The sequence below is a fragment of the Polistes dominula genome, unplaced genomic scaffold (assembly GCF_049000335.1).
Source record: "Polistes dominula isolate Pdom_NZ unplaced genomic scaffold, Pdom_raw_medaka contig_82, whole genome shotgun sequence".
In the NCBI taxonomy this organism is placed as follows: Eukaryota; Metazoa; Arthropoda; class Insecta; order Hymenoptera; family Vespidae; genus Polistes; species Polistes dominula.
In genome coordinates, this window is record NW_028301046.1 from 5,402,906 (window position 1) to 5,420,080 (window position 17,175).

Here is a 17,175-nt window from a genome sequence, read left to right on the forward strand (position 1 = left end):
AATACCCACCCAAAAGAATCAAACAAAGGATCAGTCTCGACAAAAGATACGTTACACGATTCGCTTGACTCTTTTACCTCGATGTTTTAACGTTTAACAAAAGTAAAATAAAAGTCAATTTTATCGACCATGAGCAATAAATCGATGGAACATCCGAAAATAAAATCGCGATCTGGTGCATGAATAGATATACCTAACAAGTGTTTTTTCACAATCGATATGAAATTAAAATTCATAAACGTCTACCATTGTACCGATCATAAAAACTACAAAAATTCCAACGCATTGTTCTCGCGTGTATATGTGTGTATTTGTATGTTTAAATGTATGTGTACGTCATCCTCTATGTATGTACCTACAGAAAGTGAATTTTTTCTTTTTGTTTTCTCATTAGATATGAAATATTTTTATGTTTTTCTCCTTTGTATTTAACATATTAATTAAGATACTAAATGACTCTATTTTCCTATAACCTTTTTAGTACATATTAGTATATAAATAAAATTTATATATAATATAAGTTTATATATTTTTCATTTGGTTTTTTTTTTAATATCGTTTTGATCAATTTCGTTTCAACTCAACTTGAACTTGTTCCAAAAAAAGAAGGTTTTGTTTTATTCTTTTGTAAAAAAAATAGTGAAAAACCGATTTCAAAGGAAGACATGAGTATGATAGATTCCGAATCTATATCTATACCAATGGGAAACGTTCACACGGCGATTCTCGTGAGATTTTTTTATTGTACTACTGATTTTCTATATCCCGAGAATCTCGATCACCTGCGGTACTTTTTCTATAAAGTCGGCAAGCAATTCAAATATTGAAACAAATTTTGTCGTAGTAGCTAAAAAATTCACTCAGTATCGTTCAGTTCAATTGTAGAAAAAAATATAATTAAAAATATTCCTAATATAAAGAACACAAATAACGTTTATAATAAATGCCTAATAAATTTATAATACTTTTCGTATTATGCATTATTCACTAATTCGAAAAAACATGAACTTTATTAAAAGTATTTACTAGAATCCTTTATTTTAATACTTTTACCGTTTGAACATACAGCCAATATTTTTCTATCATTCTTTCGTATCTTCAATTGTAATAAAATTCAAGTTGGTTTTACCGAGGGAGAAGCTGGTGTTAACGGCTCGTAAGTCGGTGTATGCGAAATCACAACGTTGCAGCAGGTGCGAATTATAGAATGTAAAATCTTCAAGCGGAAGAGGATCGTGATAATTTACTACGTCGAAAGACGAATGACTTCTCAACCTCCTAACTCTCTTCTTCCTACTGCTAAGAGAGACGTCTGGTGGTTAATCCATCTCGGCTTTCACAAATTAACGTATCCTCGACTTAATGCGTTCTCGAGTTTGAATTTGTCATGAAAGAGAGAGAAAGAGATAGACAGAAAAGAAGAAAAATAAACATAAAAAGAAGAAAAATCTTCTATTTCGGAAGCAGTACTGTCACATATTGTGCATAGTTACCCAAAGTATCATTTAAAATGAAATTTAATAAAAGAAATAATATTTATTATATCATATTGAACAATATGATATATAATATAATAAATAATTTATTAAATAGAAATTTAATATTTAATATAATAATAATGTAATATTCATTATCGATAAGAAATTCATTAAATTATTGATACGATGATATTTTACAATGAATAATAAAATTAATCTACTCTTGCAAAGTCTACACTTATGTTAGTTCGAATTTAAATAATTTATTTAATGATAATAATAATAATAATAATAATAATAATAATAATAATAATAATAATAATAATAATAATAATAATAATAATAATAATAATAATAATGTTACTTTTTCGATAGTTAGTAAGTACATCAGAATTTAAGTATCGCCAGAGTCATGTATATAATATCGAACGTAAGAGAGCCGATTGACCGGGATGGATGTCTTCGTTTGACGCTCGTTAAAATTAACGAACTTGTTGCGAGCTAGGAGAAAATGAACCGAGGAGGTGAGCACCGTGAGAGAAAGAGAGAGAGAGAGAGAGAGAGAGAGAAAGGTGCACCGTTTTTACGACCAGAAACTCTATCGTTTCCGACGTCGTTAAAACGCGACCGGTCGATCAAGAAATAGGATCCTCAGCTAGATGGAAGGCGAGACTTTGAAGTTACCGTTTTCTCATCAAATTGATTGTTTCGAGAAAAACGAAAAAATGAAGAAATGGAAATAAAAAAGAAAGGGTAGTTGAGGAGTGTGAACGAAACTAACAGAGAGAGAGAGAGAAAGAGAGAGAGACAATCAGAGAAGTATACTCGTCGCGCTTTCTGCATACGAAAAGGGGCCTGCCATTCGTGTCATTAATAATTGCAGATTGTGTACCCACCGAGATTACTCCCTTTATCCGTTCTCCTCGAGTCTACCCATTCATCCCCATTTCACCGTACTTTCCACCTTCTCTTTCCTTCTCTCTTTATTTCTCTCTCTCTTTCTCTTGTGCCTACAGTTCGCCTCTTTCTTTTCTATATATATTCTTACAGTCACAAACACCTAACATATTTCTCTTCCACTTTCTTCTCTCTCTCTTTCTCTCTCTCTTTCTCTCTCTCTCTTTCTCTCTCTTTCATACGATGACTCTCGTACGACATTCTTTCGCATTTCCCTACTCTTTTCGGTCTCGTCTCTCGCCGACAGGCGTATGTTTACGTAGCTTTAAATTCACCCTCGAATTCGCAGTCGTTCGTCTTACCTTCTTCCACCTTCCTTGAGAATGAAGAGAAAGACGGTGCACATTCGTGGATGCGCTTAGGTACTACACTGCTACGTTCGTTATCTTTCATCCTCGCCGTTGTTATGTTCCCCCATACCCTTCCCTTTCTCTCTCTTTCTCTCTCTCTTTCTCTTTGCCAAGCCCTTTCTCAAACTACCACCACCCATCCTCGCGTTCAACCCTCTTTCTCTTTCTCTTTCCCTCTCCGCATCGCTTCATCATCGTTGAGCGGCAATAACTTCACCGTCGGCTCCAAACAAAAGCCACGAGAACCGAAATCACGCGAGTTATGGAATTAAGCTTCCTGGGTGTGATATAGAGGAACAAACGTTTCCACGCCGCATACTTTGTTATCTAACGCGTACATCGAGTTCCCAGATTAATGGACAAAATGCGACGACTACGACGACGACGACGACGCCATTGATTGTTACTGTCTAGTCTCTCTCCCAAACCATGAAAAACACACGATGAAAATATTCCTGCTTGATAACAAACAAAAAAATAAAAACAAAAATCTTTTTTCCCCCATTATCTGATTTTAATTTACACTACGTGGATATACTAACGAGTTCTTTAATTGCTAGATATTATACTTATCCCATTTTTTGTCTGTTTTTTTTCTTATAAGACCAAATAAATCGTTGAAATTAATAATCGCTTAATTGTTATATTATACATAATATTCGAATAAAGTAAGATTCGTCAAAGGAAATAATTTCAATTAAAACGAGGAAAAATGAATATCTTTTGATGAAATCTTAACAATCTGGTATGAAACCTTATTCCGTTATCTTTGATTACCGAGTATTGATTGTTTGATATCCATTATTCAAATAGGAAGTAATACTTGTTATGATTTACGAGATTACTTATACGATGAGAAATTAAATATTCAATCTTCCTAATATAACATTTTATAGATGCGTTATATCGTAATAAAGTATCAGATTAAATATTCTAATATAAAATACGGAAAATAATACAGAAAAAAATAATGAAAATTATGAAGAAAAACTCGCGTTTCATGGTCGACGAAAAGTCGAGGTAGAAGACTAACAGGTCGTGTATAAGAATCGTGAATAAAGTAGAAAAAGTTACAAAGTATATTTTTCTTTTGAACAAAGTGGCCTTGAAGATATTCTCCAAGGAAATAAAACGTTACGGTTAACATTTTTTCGTCTTCTTTTTGTGTATAAATATATATATATATATATCTTCTAATCCTTTTCCTTTTTCTTTTTCTCTATTAAAAATGAAATAAAATATTAGGATTGCTCGTTTAAACAAAAAAAAATTGTGACATTTGAAAAATAAGATTTAAGAGAAAATAGTTCTATAGAAGGTAAATAATTACAAACGAATGGTCATTATTCGAAAAACAAGAAAAAAGTTGAATCTTTTCATGATTAATTGATAATTAGTAATTGTAGGAGTTAATTCATACGGATGATTAAACAGAAATGAGGCTTTTTCTGATGACCGAGTTAATTAGGGAAATCCATTCTTCGAAGCAGCGTTGTCCGATTCGAGCGCGACTATTGTCGCATCATTGAACTGAAGTATTATTCTCGTAAGAGAGATGAAGAGGTAAATAGAACTACGATATATATTCTCTCTATCCATCCATTACTCGTTTTGTAAAAGAACGTGTACATTACGTAACGATGTGTAAAAAAGAAAAAAAAAGGAAATAAAGATCGTTAAATATAAATTAAACGCCGTCCACAACAAATCATATAGTCGGAGAGGTGAGTGGCAAAAAAAATGCAACAGTTATCTAAAACCTGATATTTCGATATACTACATAATAATGTAGTATTTAGGATGTATAGCAATAGCCTGCCGTCAGTCAGCCAGTTTCTTTTGCGATTAGCGAGAAGACGGCTTCAAAGTTGTGAAAAAACCATGTATGTCGCAACAGTTTTCTAAAATCTAAAAATTGGTATACAAGGTCTTAATAATGGGAAAAATCAAAAAAACATAGTCAGCCTGAATTTTTATTTAACATACGCCGTCAGCAGTCGATACAAAAGCGCGCCGCGTGAGAAATTACGTGCTCGACTCAGCTCTTGGACTATAAATGATGCGCGCGGCGCATTTTTGTATCGACTGCTGACGGCGTATGTTAAATAAAAATTCAGGCTGACTATGTTTTTTTAATTTTTCCCATTATTAAGACCTTGTATACCAATTTTTAGATTTTAGAAAACTGTTGCGACATACATGGTTTTTTCACAACTTTGAAGCCGTCCCCTCGCTAATCGCAAAAGAAACTGGCTGACTGACGGCAGGCTATTGCTATACATCCTAAATACTACATTATCATGTAGTATATCGAAATATCAGGTTTTAGATAACTGTTTTAGATAACTTAAATATAGGTTTTAGAAAACTGTTGCATTTTTTTGCCACTCACCTCTCCGACTAATAGCTATTTAACTTACGCTAAAAATTTCCGGTTAAAAAATGTTGATCCATTTTATATTCGACAATTTATGCGGAAGTAGATAAATATTTCTAATCGATGAAATAATTATCTTTTTTTTATATCATTTCGATTACTTTTTAAGATAACCAATCGACGATCAATTTTTAAAATTTCTGTCCCCAAAACTTCCAGCGACCCGATAATAATAAGAATCAGAAATAAAATCGGCCATATCGGGTGAATTTATTCTTCCAACGTGTTTGGGAAAATATTTTCTACGAATGAAAAGTGAGGAGAAAAGGATAGGGGTGTAGGGGGAGGATGCGGAAGGAGAAGCACAACTTCTTATATAATTTGTAAGGGAAACCCTTCTCATCGTTCGTTTGTTCGTTCGTTCGCGGAAAATACGATTTTCTTCTCGTCCTCGAGGCGGTTCTAAGATTAATGCGGAGTACCTTCTATCTTACTCGTTATTTCAAACTACGAGGTCAAGAGCGAGGTGGGTCGCAAAGGGTCCTGCGAATGACTATCTCTTTTTTTCTCCTACGTTATTCAGTTTAGTTCACCGAGCACTTGCAATCGCTCGCTTAAAGTAAATTTTTGCTTATATTCTTTCTCTTTATATTTTTTCTTTTTTTAATCTCTCACACTTCTCTTCCAATCCACCTTTCTTCCATCTCTTTGTTTTTTCTTTCTTTCTCTCGATAAATATTTCAGGCGACTACCGCATCCGTACACTCTATCTTTCGATTGTACATCGGAAAGCCATTATCTTCGCAGTACCGCCTATGTGGGGGGTGCGATTTACGTGTACAATCTGCGTTCCGCTTGCGGTCGAGAAAACTCGCTTAAATTCACTCTAAACAGTACCGTAAGCCGAAATCCGGTGCACCGAGAATAAACAATTAAGGTATTACGTCTGTCATATATGTAAAAATTGTAATCTAAGCTTATTCAATATTTCAGAAAAATTCTTCTGAGTTTTTTATTATAATTTTCATTTGATTTTATACACATTTGTATTATAATATTTTATTGCAAATTTAACGAGACAAAAGATAACGTTGAATCATTTTCAACTGTCTTACGATAAAGGCTAATTAATCAACTACTCGTTTTCTCGAAATAATGATCTATTTTCGTGTTCTTACAATTACCTTAAGCCATATATCACTCGAAATAACTTACTATCTCGTTGTGGAAAAATTTTCTTTGATAAAAAACGCGCAAAGTAAAGTACATTTGACAGGACGATTTAATCAAAAACTATTCATAATGGAATATGTAGGATAAAAAATTTTTGATTATTTTTATTCCAATCAAATGTAATATGCAAATACAATACAATGCATATATTTTCATACCCAGAACTAATATGTTTCGATGCTACCCCTTTGCTTGCATCATGAAGGATTCTGCTAATACATTTGCTCGATTTGCTAGTCCTTGCTTTCAGACAGTTACGATGAAATTTATACGAGTTACCCAAGATGTCGAGCATACTATCGTTGCACATATATATGCACAGATACACACACATACACACCTATAAACATATACATGAAATAATCCTTATGCTCACAGAGATGCAATTTTGGAGGCAATTTAACTTGACTCATCAAACGAATGGAGAATTACAAGCAAATATTTAGCTTAAGGTCGTTAAAATAACTTTATAGAAAGTTATTAGAAATTTAAAAAACGCTATCGCGTAGAAAGAAAGACATTTCAAAATTTATAATATCTTCCTTTCGAGAGTTCGTTTTAACTTCGATACTTAATTTTCATTTTATTCCCAACGTCATTCGTCTATGAAAACTTATTGTTTTTTTTTCTTTCATATTAAATGAAATTTCATTTTCATCACTTCTCTTACAATTTTTTGTAATAAAAATACGTGCTTTTACAGACATATTTTATATTTAAGGACGCAGATCATGTTGCATTTTTTAGCTATCTTTTTTTTGAAGTGAAACTTGTTAGACGACGTTAACGATATGAAAAGAGAGGGTGCATAGAAGTAGGAACAGAAAGAGAGTGAAATTTTGCATCGGAAAGGTTACACATCTTGTATATATATAACTGCATTTTTTGTAAAAAAAAATACATTCAATCTAAAAATGTTTAATAAGACCACTAAAACAAAAACGCAGTCAGCCACAAAAATTGATGAACCTATTCTAAAAACATCTTGATTAAATTGAATCTAAGGTTTCTGTACGATATTTTAGTTATATAAATCACTCGTATCATTTTTTTAAAACGATAAAAAATAAAAAATACATAAACAATTTTTCGAACAACAATATAATTTGAATATTAAACAATTTCGATCTAATATTTTAATATTAATAGAGTATAGTACTGTATTCAATTTACTTTAATCGATTGATACTTAATCAAAAGAAATATATATTGTAGTTTAAAAGCACGAAGTATAAATTCGACATGTTATCCTCTTCGAAATCCAAAGTAAGACTGACACGTTGTCCTCTATGAAAGTCAGTTAAACTTCTTTTCTCGATTTTTGTTTATAAGATTCCGAAGACTACATATATATATTATGTATAACGTAAACAATATTTTTAATGAATAGAATTTTCTCCTTCGGAAAATTATATAAACAGTATTCATTAAAAGAACTTTCATAGAGGACAATGTGCCAGTTTAACGATGAATTTCGTAGAGGACAGTTGCTTTGAATGTATACTACGTGCTTTTGGACTGTAATATACACCTCCTTCGATTAATTATCAATCAATTAAGGTAAATCGAATACTTTAATGTATTCTACTGATATTTAAGATTGTTTATTGTTGTTTCAACGTTTCTGTCCGGTGATAAGTTATTTTTTTCCTTTTTTTATCTAATAAAATATCAAATCGAAATTATTTTTTAATCGAAGTATATTAATAGATATGCAATTTTGAAGTAAACGTACTTTGTGTTAATAATATTCAATTAATTCTAATATTTAAAAACATTTAAGTAACAGCAAAAACAAAGAATGACTAACCAATATTTAGACATGAAAAAACCGAATATTCTCCTTATTATACTAACATGTACGAATTTAAAGTATAGGAGCTTTTTCTGTACATTATTTTGGCATTTGTTTAATTTATTTATTATAAAGTTCAATTTAAACTCGTTAAATATGTAATACTATAAAATACTTATGTAATTATTTCTAAATTGTCTTCATTTTAAACACACTATATCAATAGCTTTCAAAGAAAAATATAGTTTAAGTGTAACGTTTTACGATTTTAAAGGAAGATTCTCTGTACATATCAATCAATTGATTATTTTCCACATGATAATGTACGTTTCACTCCTATCGCATATTCTTTTTTTCCCCCGTATTTTTCATTCATTTGTCTTTCTTTTTCTCTCTTTCTTCTCATAGAGATCTTCATCAAGGTTTCGTTGAAAATGTCATGAAATAAAAGGATGTCGCTTACTGCGTGAAAAACAACAACAAAAATTTATGTCGAAAGTTTGACGAGAAAGGCGTCCTGATTTTTCTTTATCTTTTGCTTGACTGACTGCCCGTTGCATACAATGTGTAACGTGTATACATAGATTCACACCTAGACGAATCATTTGAAATAATAGAAGTCTATGCTTTCTTGATTTACGTAACATTCAAAAGTTTTAATTAAAGAAATAATTTCAATTTATATAGATTTAATATCATTGAGACCATTTTAAACGACGAACACGTCTATCATAAATATTATTTATGAATTTACAATGAACCTTCTAAAATCATTACTAATTACTAATTACCAGAGTTTCTACAAGAGAAGTAGTTATTAAATACCTGTTTTCAACGTAATAAGCAGTTTCCTCGATTATTATCAAACGACATGGTTACACATTTCTGTAACTTGTTATGCTCATTAGTAAGAATCAAAGAACAGAGAGCTAATACACACTGATTCAAAATATCAAACGTTTTTCTTTTTTCTCACTCTCACTCTCTTATTTTTTAACTTTTTCTTTCAATCGACACCTAAATTGAAGCTTGAAAAGTTGAATATTAAATCGACGTAAGGCTTTGAAAATACTTTAATGAAACGCTATCGTTCGATAGATCTTTTTTCTAACCTGGCAGGTATTTCTTTAACAAACTTTTACGCCCTTCAAAAGTTTCAAACTATTTTAAGAGAAATCGTACGTAGGTACCTACCTATCCCACGCCCCTCCCCCTTTACCTTATACAGTTACTTGCGTAAACTTCGTCAGACTTTTTGCAGGTAATTAAACTTTCGTAGTAACATAAGATTGGTGCGGCAGGTAAGTAAGTACTTACGTCTCCCTGTTTTCATCCGATCTCACAAACTACCTACATTCTAATCGTTTTTGCGTATATATACTTAACTAAAGTCTACATGTATATATAACAACAAAATGGCTTTATGTACACTATTTCTATGTATTTATAAATATATATATATATATATATATATATATATCTGTGTATACATAATATGTAGGATTACACGTATTAGTACTTCGTCTAAGCTGCTCTAGTTGCTTCGATTATCGATCCAGAAACTTAACTTTATCCTTCGCTAAGTTCTTAGCGTCATCTTAAGCAAAAATCCGAAGCTTACCTGGTACCGTGATGATGTAAATAACAAGGATTACCAACGCAGTATCCGATCTTATGTTCATTCTTCTTTTTCCCCTTTTTTCTTTCTTTCTTTCTTCCATGCGTGTTTTTTTTCTTCGGAAGTGTTTTTTAAGAAACGTCCGAACGGTCACTATCAATCGAATGAAATTTTAAATGTAAGAACTTCAAATACTTGCCTTCTTTATATAATATTTTATTATTACATTTTTACAAACCATAAATGTTTTCAAAAGAAAGTACCTTTTATATATATATATATCTGTCGCTTTATGTTTTCCTCTCTTTGATTATGGGAGAAAGGCCAGACTGGTTCATACTTATAAATCTCATTAAAATTCACGACGGTACTCCAAAGCAATTAGCTTTAATCTCAGGAACCGGTAGTGCGTGCCACGACCTTCGCAATACTTTGCGCGAATTAAGAGACGTTTGACAATGGCGGAATAGAATTTTCTTTCATTGTACCTCTGTGAGAAAGTAAGCACGTACGTATTTACATATATACAGGGTCTATACGAACGGTGTAACTAGACTGGAAATGATTCTACGTGTAAAAATAACTCGAACGATAATAGTTATTTCGTTGGAGACCTTCGTAACTTTTTTTTAATAAAGCATTTTAAGCACCAGCACGTTTTATGTAGCATATTATTTTTTTAATTGTTTACTAGAAATTGCTGATTGAATTTGTTAGTAAAATTTTGCATAAAAAAAAAAATTACTAGAGGATACCCTGTATATGTGCTCGACCATCCGCACGATTGAACAATACTTCAAATTGGCAAATTTTATCGACGATAAAAATGATCATCTCGTCCATCAGAAAAAATTCCTCTTTATCCTTCGGATTCGGATCATGAACAGATATTTCGCAAAATACTCCTTGAATTTTTTCCTCTAAAATTTCATATAAATACGTTCACGGTGATTTAACCTTCCATAGGGGAGACACCAAGTTTCAGAGAATTTACTCTCTATCTATTTCACTCTTATTCTTTTTCTTCTACTTTCGAACCCTAGGATCGAAGAAGTCTCGCGGAACAGAGTTAGCCCCGTCTTTTACGTAGCACTTTGCAGTATTCGCGAAGAAAATTCAGTTTTCAGGATGATTCAGAGGAGGACTCAAGTATCTACGAGGTGCGATCACTTCTTCTTCACTTTCAACCCTTCAACACTCTCCCCTTCCTCCTTCTCCTTTCCCTATTTTCCCTTCTGTCTTTATCTCGACTTTTTTTTTATTTTTATCTATCTCTTTTACTATCGTCGCTATCGTGATCTATCATGGGATAGATTGAAAGAATAAGAAAGGAAAAAATGAGAAAAAGGGAAGAAAAAGAGAGAGAGAGAGAATGAGTATTGCAACGTCATCGAGAAGGAACGTTCAGACAAGCTTATTACGAGCTCTATCGAGAATACGCTTACTTTGTATCTGAAAAGTCGATCAGGAAATTGAGAAGTTCTGCTCCAAGGTAAAACGTGAACTTCCTTCTTTATTCTCTAAAGTCTAAATATGTATATGTATATAAATGTATGTATGTATGTATGTATGTATGTATACATAGATAACTTGTCTCATGAATACGTAAAATGTATTTTTATATTTTTAAAATAAATATGTGCATTATATATTTACGTACATAAATCCTATTGTTAGCACATCACGTATATTCGCATAACTATCATCTTAACGTCGTTAAGAACATATTTCGTGTTGGTACATATTTCAAAATGAAGCTTTAATGATATATTGAATAATGCATAATGCACGCGAATCTTTGTTCTTCTTTCTCCCTCTGTCCCTCTCTCTCTCTCTCTCTCTCTCTCTCTTTCTCTCTTTCTCTTCTTTTTTTTTTTACGACTAAAAGTGCCATCGTCGGATCTAATATCATTTTCATATCTACTGTAATCTCGTTACGATACTTCGAGCCTAAGTACACGTTTATTTCCTGTATTTACGTTATTTCGATTAATCGTTTCTATTTACTTTCTTTTCGAGATAACGCTTAAAATCGTGATTGTACAATTTCTGAAAATAATCTTTCGTAATAGATAAAAGATTAAAAGAAAAAGGTTTGATAAATATCACGTCGTTAAAGCGGGTGTGATAAATGCATGAGAAAATCGAATGCAATGGCTTCGAATAAAATTTTCAATAAAAAAAGTGATAAACTCGAAGTATAGAGAACTTATAAAGAAAGTATCATGAAAAAAATAAACAAAACAAAAATTAAACCAAGAAGAAGAAGAGAAGAAGAACAAAAAAAAGAAAAAAAATTCTCCTAGCAAGTCGTTGAAAACTGCCGCAAGTTTTTATATATATTTTCCTTCTCTTTTTTTTTCCTCTTTTTTTTTAACCGTGGAAGGAAGAAGTAAAAGATAATTATAGAAGGATAAGGAGAAGTTGAGAGAGAGAGAGAGAGAGAGAGAGAGGAAAGGAGGAACAGGAAGTGTTACGAAGAAAGCGAGCATCGTAGGATTCTCTGTATAGGAAATGTCGAGCCAAAAGCAGCACAGACGAAGAGAGAGGCAACCGTTGAAAGAAACTCTTCGTGCATTTCGATTCGGCGCAAAATAAGAACGGCAAGTCTCCTCAAAGAAACTCACCAAGATTCGTATTACCCTCTTCTTCTACTTCTACTTTTAACTTCTTCTTCGTCTTCTTCTTCTTCTTCTTCCTTGCATTTCTTCCTATACATGCGAACGCTTGGTTTGACTTTTCACGAATATAATTCCATTTATCGAGAAGAATTATCTAGTTAGCGTGACATATTCTTCTTCTTCTTCTTCTTTCATATATATCCGTATACAGGTGGCAAGAAATGTTGTCATATTTCAATTAAATGTGCCTTCTCCAATAATGAAACTCTTCGAGATTGATATTCAAGAGATACTTTTTTATTTAACGGAGATTATCGAGTGAACAATAAAAAAGAAACAAAAAAGAAAAAAAGGAAGACAAGTCGAACCAAGGAAGCTATGATCCTAAACGATACTTTGCTCTTTTATATCATGTAAAAATATAGAGACCGCAAGAGAACTCTCTGATGAGAGAAAGAGAGAAAGGATGGAGTAGGAGGAGGAGTACAGAAAGAAAAAGAAAGAAGAAGAGAGCGATCGTAAAGTGCCGAACGTCACTTAAAGGGTCTTCGAGGCTCTATTACTTTGAGAGGAGCACTTTACGCTATTACCAATACACGAAATAGGCGTAGATGGGCGTAGACCATGGTCTGACCTTAGTTCGGCTTCTCGAGGCTCATGATTCAATGTGAACGAGCCTTTATTTCGTTTTCTTCGTTCTTCATACCTTTCTTCTTATACGAAAGAGAGAAAGAAAAAGCACCACAGAGCAGCAAAATTCCCTATTTTACTCTCTCTCTTATTCGTTATATCTCTCTTTCTATTCTCCTTTCCCTCTCTTTCTTTAGAGTTTTATTTTTCTTCGTTTCCCCTTTCCCTTCCCTCTTCCTTCTTTTCCTTCTCCCCCCTTTCGCTCTCGTTGTTACAAAGTGCCGTACAATCAGCTATGTCATTAGGAAGACCAAATATCGCTTTATCGGGTTGCGAAGTTCGTCCTAAAAGCATTTTTAATGGAAGACATCCTTTCAGGGGGCCGACGAGACTTTTTACTTTTTTTATACTTTTTTTTTTCTTTTTTTACTCCTGTTTCCTTCGCCGTGTACGCCGATCGTACGCTTTCGCTAGGCGGATAGGGGGCGAGAGGAAGGTGGAGGGGCCCCTATCGATTTTACAATTTTATCTTAATCAGCAGTTATATCGTAGTCGTAATCGTAGTCATAGTGGTAGTAGTAGTAGTTCTCGCTCTCGTTGTCGAAAAAGAAATAAGAAAAGGTGGAAAAACGAGTATCACGTGGAAAGTTCGATAAATGGCATCGATATGATGTCTCGTCAGGATAATGGAACAACGCGTCAACTTCGTATCATTGCTATGCTCTTATTTCTATTTTGAAGCAAACGTTTTCGAGGAGACGAACATGAAACACGCGTTAGTAGATACGGACTATTAAAGAGTTACAAAACGAAGATCAATCATCATTAGAAAACGAATACGTCCTTCTCTCTTTCTCTTTCTTTCTATCTTTCATTTTTGTTCTCTTCATGGTCTCTCTCTCAGTTTCCAATGTGAAAAATGAAAAGGGTTAAACGAAAATTAGCCTATCATTAGGTACTATCATTGATAACGAGTTAAACTGATAAGGCATCACAAAGTTTTCTTCCGTTGTGATTAACAGTTGTACGAATCGCACGAACACGATCAATCCTAATGCACCAAAATGGAAAAGTTTCCCCTTGACGTATGATTTAACGAGCATATCATAATCCTTTATTAAAAGCCGTCCGTCATTAAACCGTAATATTACATGTGAAATTTTATGACCTAGAATATACCGTCCTTTAATTACATTATGAACCCTCACTCTCTTTTTCCCCTTCTCTTTTTCTCTTCTCATAATGTGTAAGCTCTTTTAAGAGTACCCACAAGCTTAACGTTTCCTAACTTTTCCATTTCTCTTATTCTTCTCTCCATTTTTATCCTTCCTTCTTCCTTAAAACCTCAACACACAATTTACGCTTGAAGCTATCCTATCATGTATATAAATTTACCGCCAACAAACAATGTCCGCTAGAAATAATCAGACCTCTCTGCCATCCTGTACAATTATCAGCGTACCAATTCCTCACAACAACATGGAGAGTAGAAAGTCTGTTGACAATTAAAAATTTATAATGACGCGAGAATAGTGTAATTAACACACGATTCCCATAACCGTTCTAATTACCAACCGGCAAAAGCAGTAAGCGAAAGCTTTGCAAAATTCAATTATGATTGGATTATCATTGAAAGAAAAAAAAAAAAATATATATATATATATATATATATATATATATATGTGCAATTTCTATCGATCGAAACCGATTGATGGATACTTTCGTAAATTTTTAGGGATAAATATTAAGTCTTTCGATTGTATAGAATCATCATCGGTTAGAAAAGTAAATGATCTATTTCTTGAACGAGTTTCAAATTCGCTAATTAACAAACGAACTTTTCGTAAGGATGGAATTTATCTTTCGTATAATTACCGAGGAAACAGGACTGCACAAATGGAGAAAATGAGAATCGTCCTTTTAAAAGGATTTTTTTAAAATTTGAAATAATATGGAATTCATTGGAACAGAAAGGTTTGGTAAATAAAAAGAAAGTTATTTTCCATCAAGTTAGATATTAAAAAAAAAAAAAAGAAAAAAGATATTTCATCGACTTCTACGAAAGTTGACCGAGAGATAACGACGGGGATATTTGTCGTTGAAAAAGAAAAAAAAATGAAATAATAAAATTTACTTCTTCGATCTCGCTATTTAATTAAAATTCAATTAAAAACTCATACAATGTTTTTTTCTCTTCCAGAGCTTACCGCAAACTCCAGCCGGTGGTGTCGGTGGAAAAGGTGGAGGAGGTAGTGGTGTTCTTGGTTCTGGCATGGTCAATGGTGCTGGTGCTGATCATCAAGATATTCGCGACGGTGCAGCTTTAAATACCGAACACGTAAGCACCTTGATGATTATTATATTTTCAAACACAGGCCTAATTATCATTATTATTATAATTATTATAAATTTGGTTATTTAGTTATAAGGTACATTTATTTAACAACTAATTATTACATTCTATTTAATTAAAACATGAATATCGACGGATTCTCTAGTAAATGAAATTAAATTACAAAATATCTCATCCTTGATGATCCCATTTTAATTTTCATCTTTAACATAAAATATGGCATATATTAACACGCACCACACGTACTACATCATCGTTTTAATACTCTAAAAGTTGAAGTTAATACCACATACAAGTTAGACCAGAAAATCCATCTGTAATATTTCTCACTAGAAGACCCAATTCGACTAAACTCGACTCAATTCTACTCGAACAAAATGTTATCCCTTTTTTATTTTTCAACTTTCTTCCTCGTTCATTCTCTGTGAAATACACAATAGTTACGAGCGAAACGTTCCTTCGTAGAGAATACGACGCTGAAAGACCGTCAGAATCGTTCGTTCTTTGGCGAGAAAGAACAAATCGACTTTTTCCTTTCCTTCTCGTATATAATTTCGCAGTTTTTACGTTACAACTTCGTTTCAACGAGATTTCGACAAAACTTTGCCAATGATCAAACTAAAAGTCATTCATTCTGGTATTGACAATGTTCGGTTCATTTTTTTTTTACTTTATTTTCCGAATGAAAGGATTTATTGCGAGGCAACAGGATGTAACGATGAAACGAAGATATGTTGAATAAAACAACAAAAAATTGTTCCTAGCAACGAATAATCGAGTTCGTTCGCAAAAGTTCAAAAATGTTCTCGTAATAGGATATCGAATAATATTCGTCGTATCAAAATTCGACTCGATATTTGCTATTTAAAATAATAATAATAATGATGAAAATAAATTGTAATTACAGTAATTGTATTAACAAAAATGTTAAGGAAACTAAGAAAATAGGTAATAGAGAAAAGAAAAAAACCAAATGAGGGAAAAATAAAACCGTAGTATCAAACAATACAATAAGACAAACAAAAAAAAAGAAGAGAAAGAAGGAAGAAAAAGAGAGAAGAAAAAACAGAAGAAGAAGAAAAAGGGATAGGAAATCAGTTGGAGGTAGTTAAAATCCAGGGATTAAACGATTACTTTCGAAGTTAAGCATTGTTCTCTCGTTGGTCCATCAATCCAAATCGAATCGATCTTTTTCCCGACGGCCGATTTTTGCGCGTCGATCCTTTCGTACGGAATTAAAACCTTTATCCGCGTTTTCTCTTCCTGCTTCGCTTGATCTCCAAAGATGGAAAGAGAAAGAGACTAACGGACAAGAGAGGTCGACGCATTCGAAAGTGGGGAAGGGATGGTGCAGTGTGGACAATTGAAAGAGAGTAGAAAGAGAGAAAGGGAACTGCGAGGAGAAGGGATTGAACTGAAAGAGGGGGTGGTGGAATGGGGCTAAAGAGTAGAAGGGATGGAAGTGAAAGAGGGTGGGATAGTTCCAGTCGGTGAAACTGCACCGATCATTCGTTCCGAAACGTCCACGTTCGCACCCGGTCTGATAAGCGTCACCAATTTTTTTTCATCTTCTATCTTTATCTTTCATACACCAATGTCACTCTTTCCCTGTAACCCTTTCTTTCTTTCCCTCTATCTATCTATCTATCTATCTATCTATCTATCTATCTATCTATCTATCTATCTATCATCTATCTATCTATCTATCTATCTATCTATCTATCTATCTATCTATCTATCTATCTATCTATCTATCCATCCAT

The 17,175-nt window shown here is 32.9% G+C and overlaps 1 protein-coding gene across 1 annotated transcript in view; it reads left to right on the forward strand.

Moving 5' to 3' along the window:
* The window catches only part of LOC107074580 (uncharacterized), a 384,592-nt gene that overhangs the window by 333,369 nt on the left and 34,048 nt on the right, over positions 1 to 17,175 (forward strand). Inside the window, exon 5 of the mRNA XM_015336134.2 lies at positions 15,260 to 15,397. Coding sequence (XP_015191620.2) covers positions 15,260 to 15,397 — 138 coding nt within the window. The remainder of the gene's footprint in view (positions 1 to 15,259; positions 15,398 to 17,175) is intronic.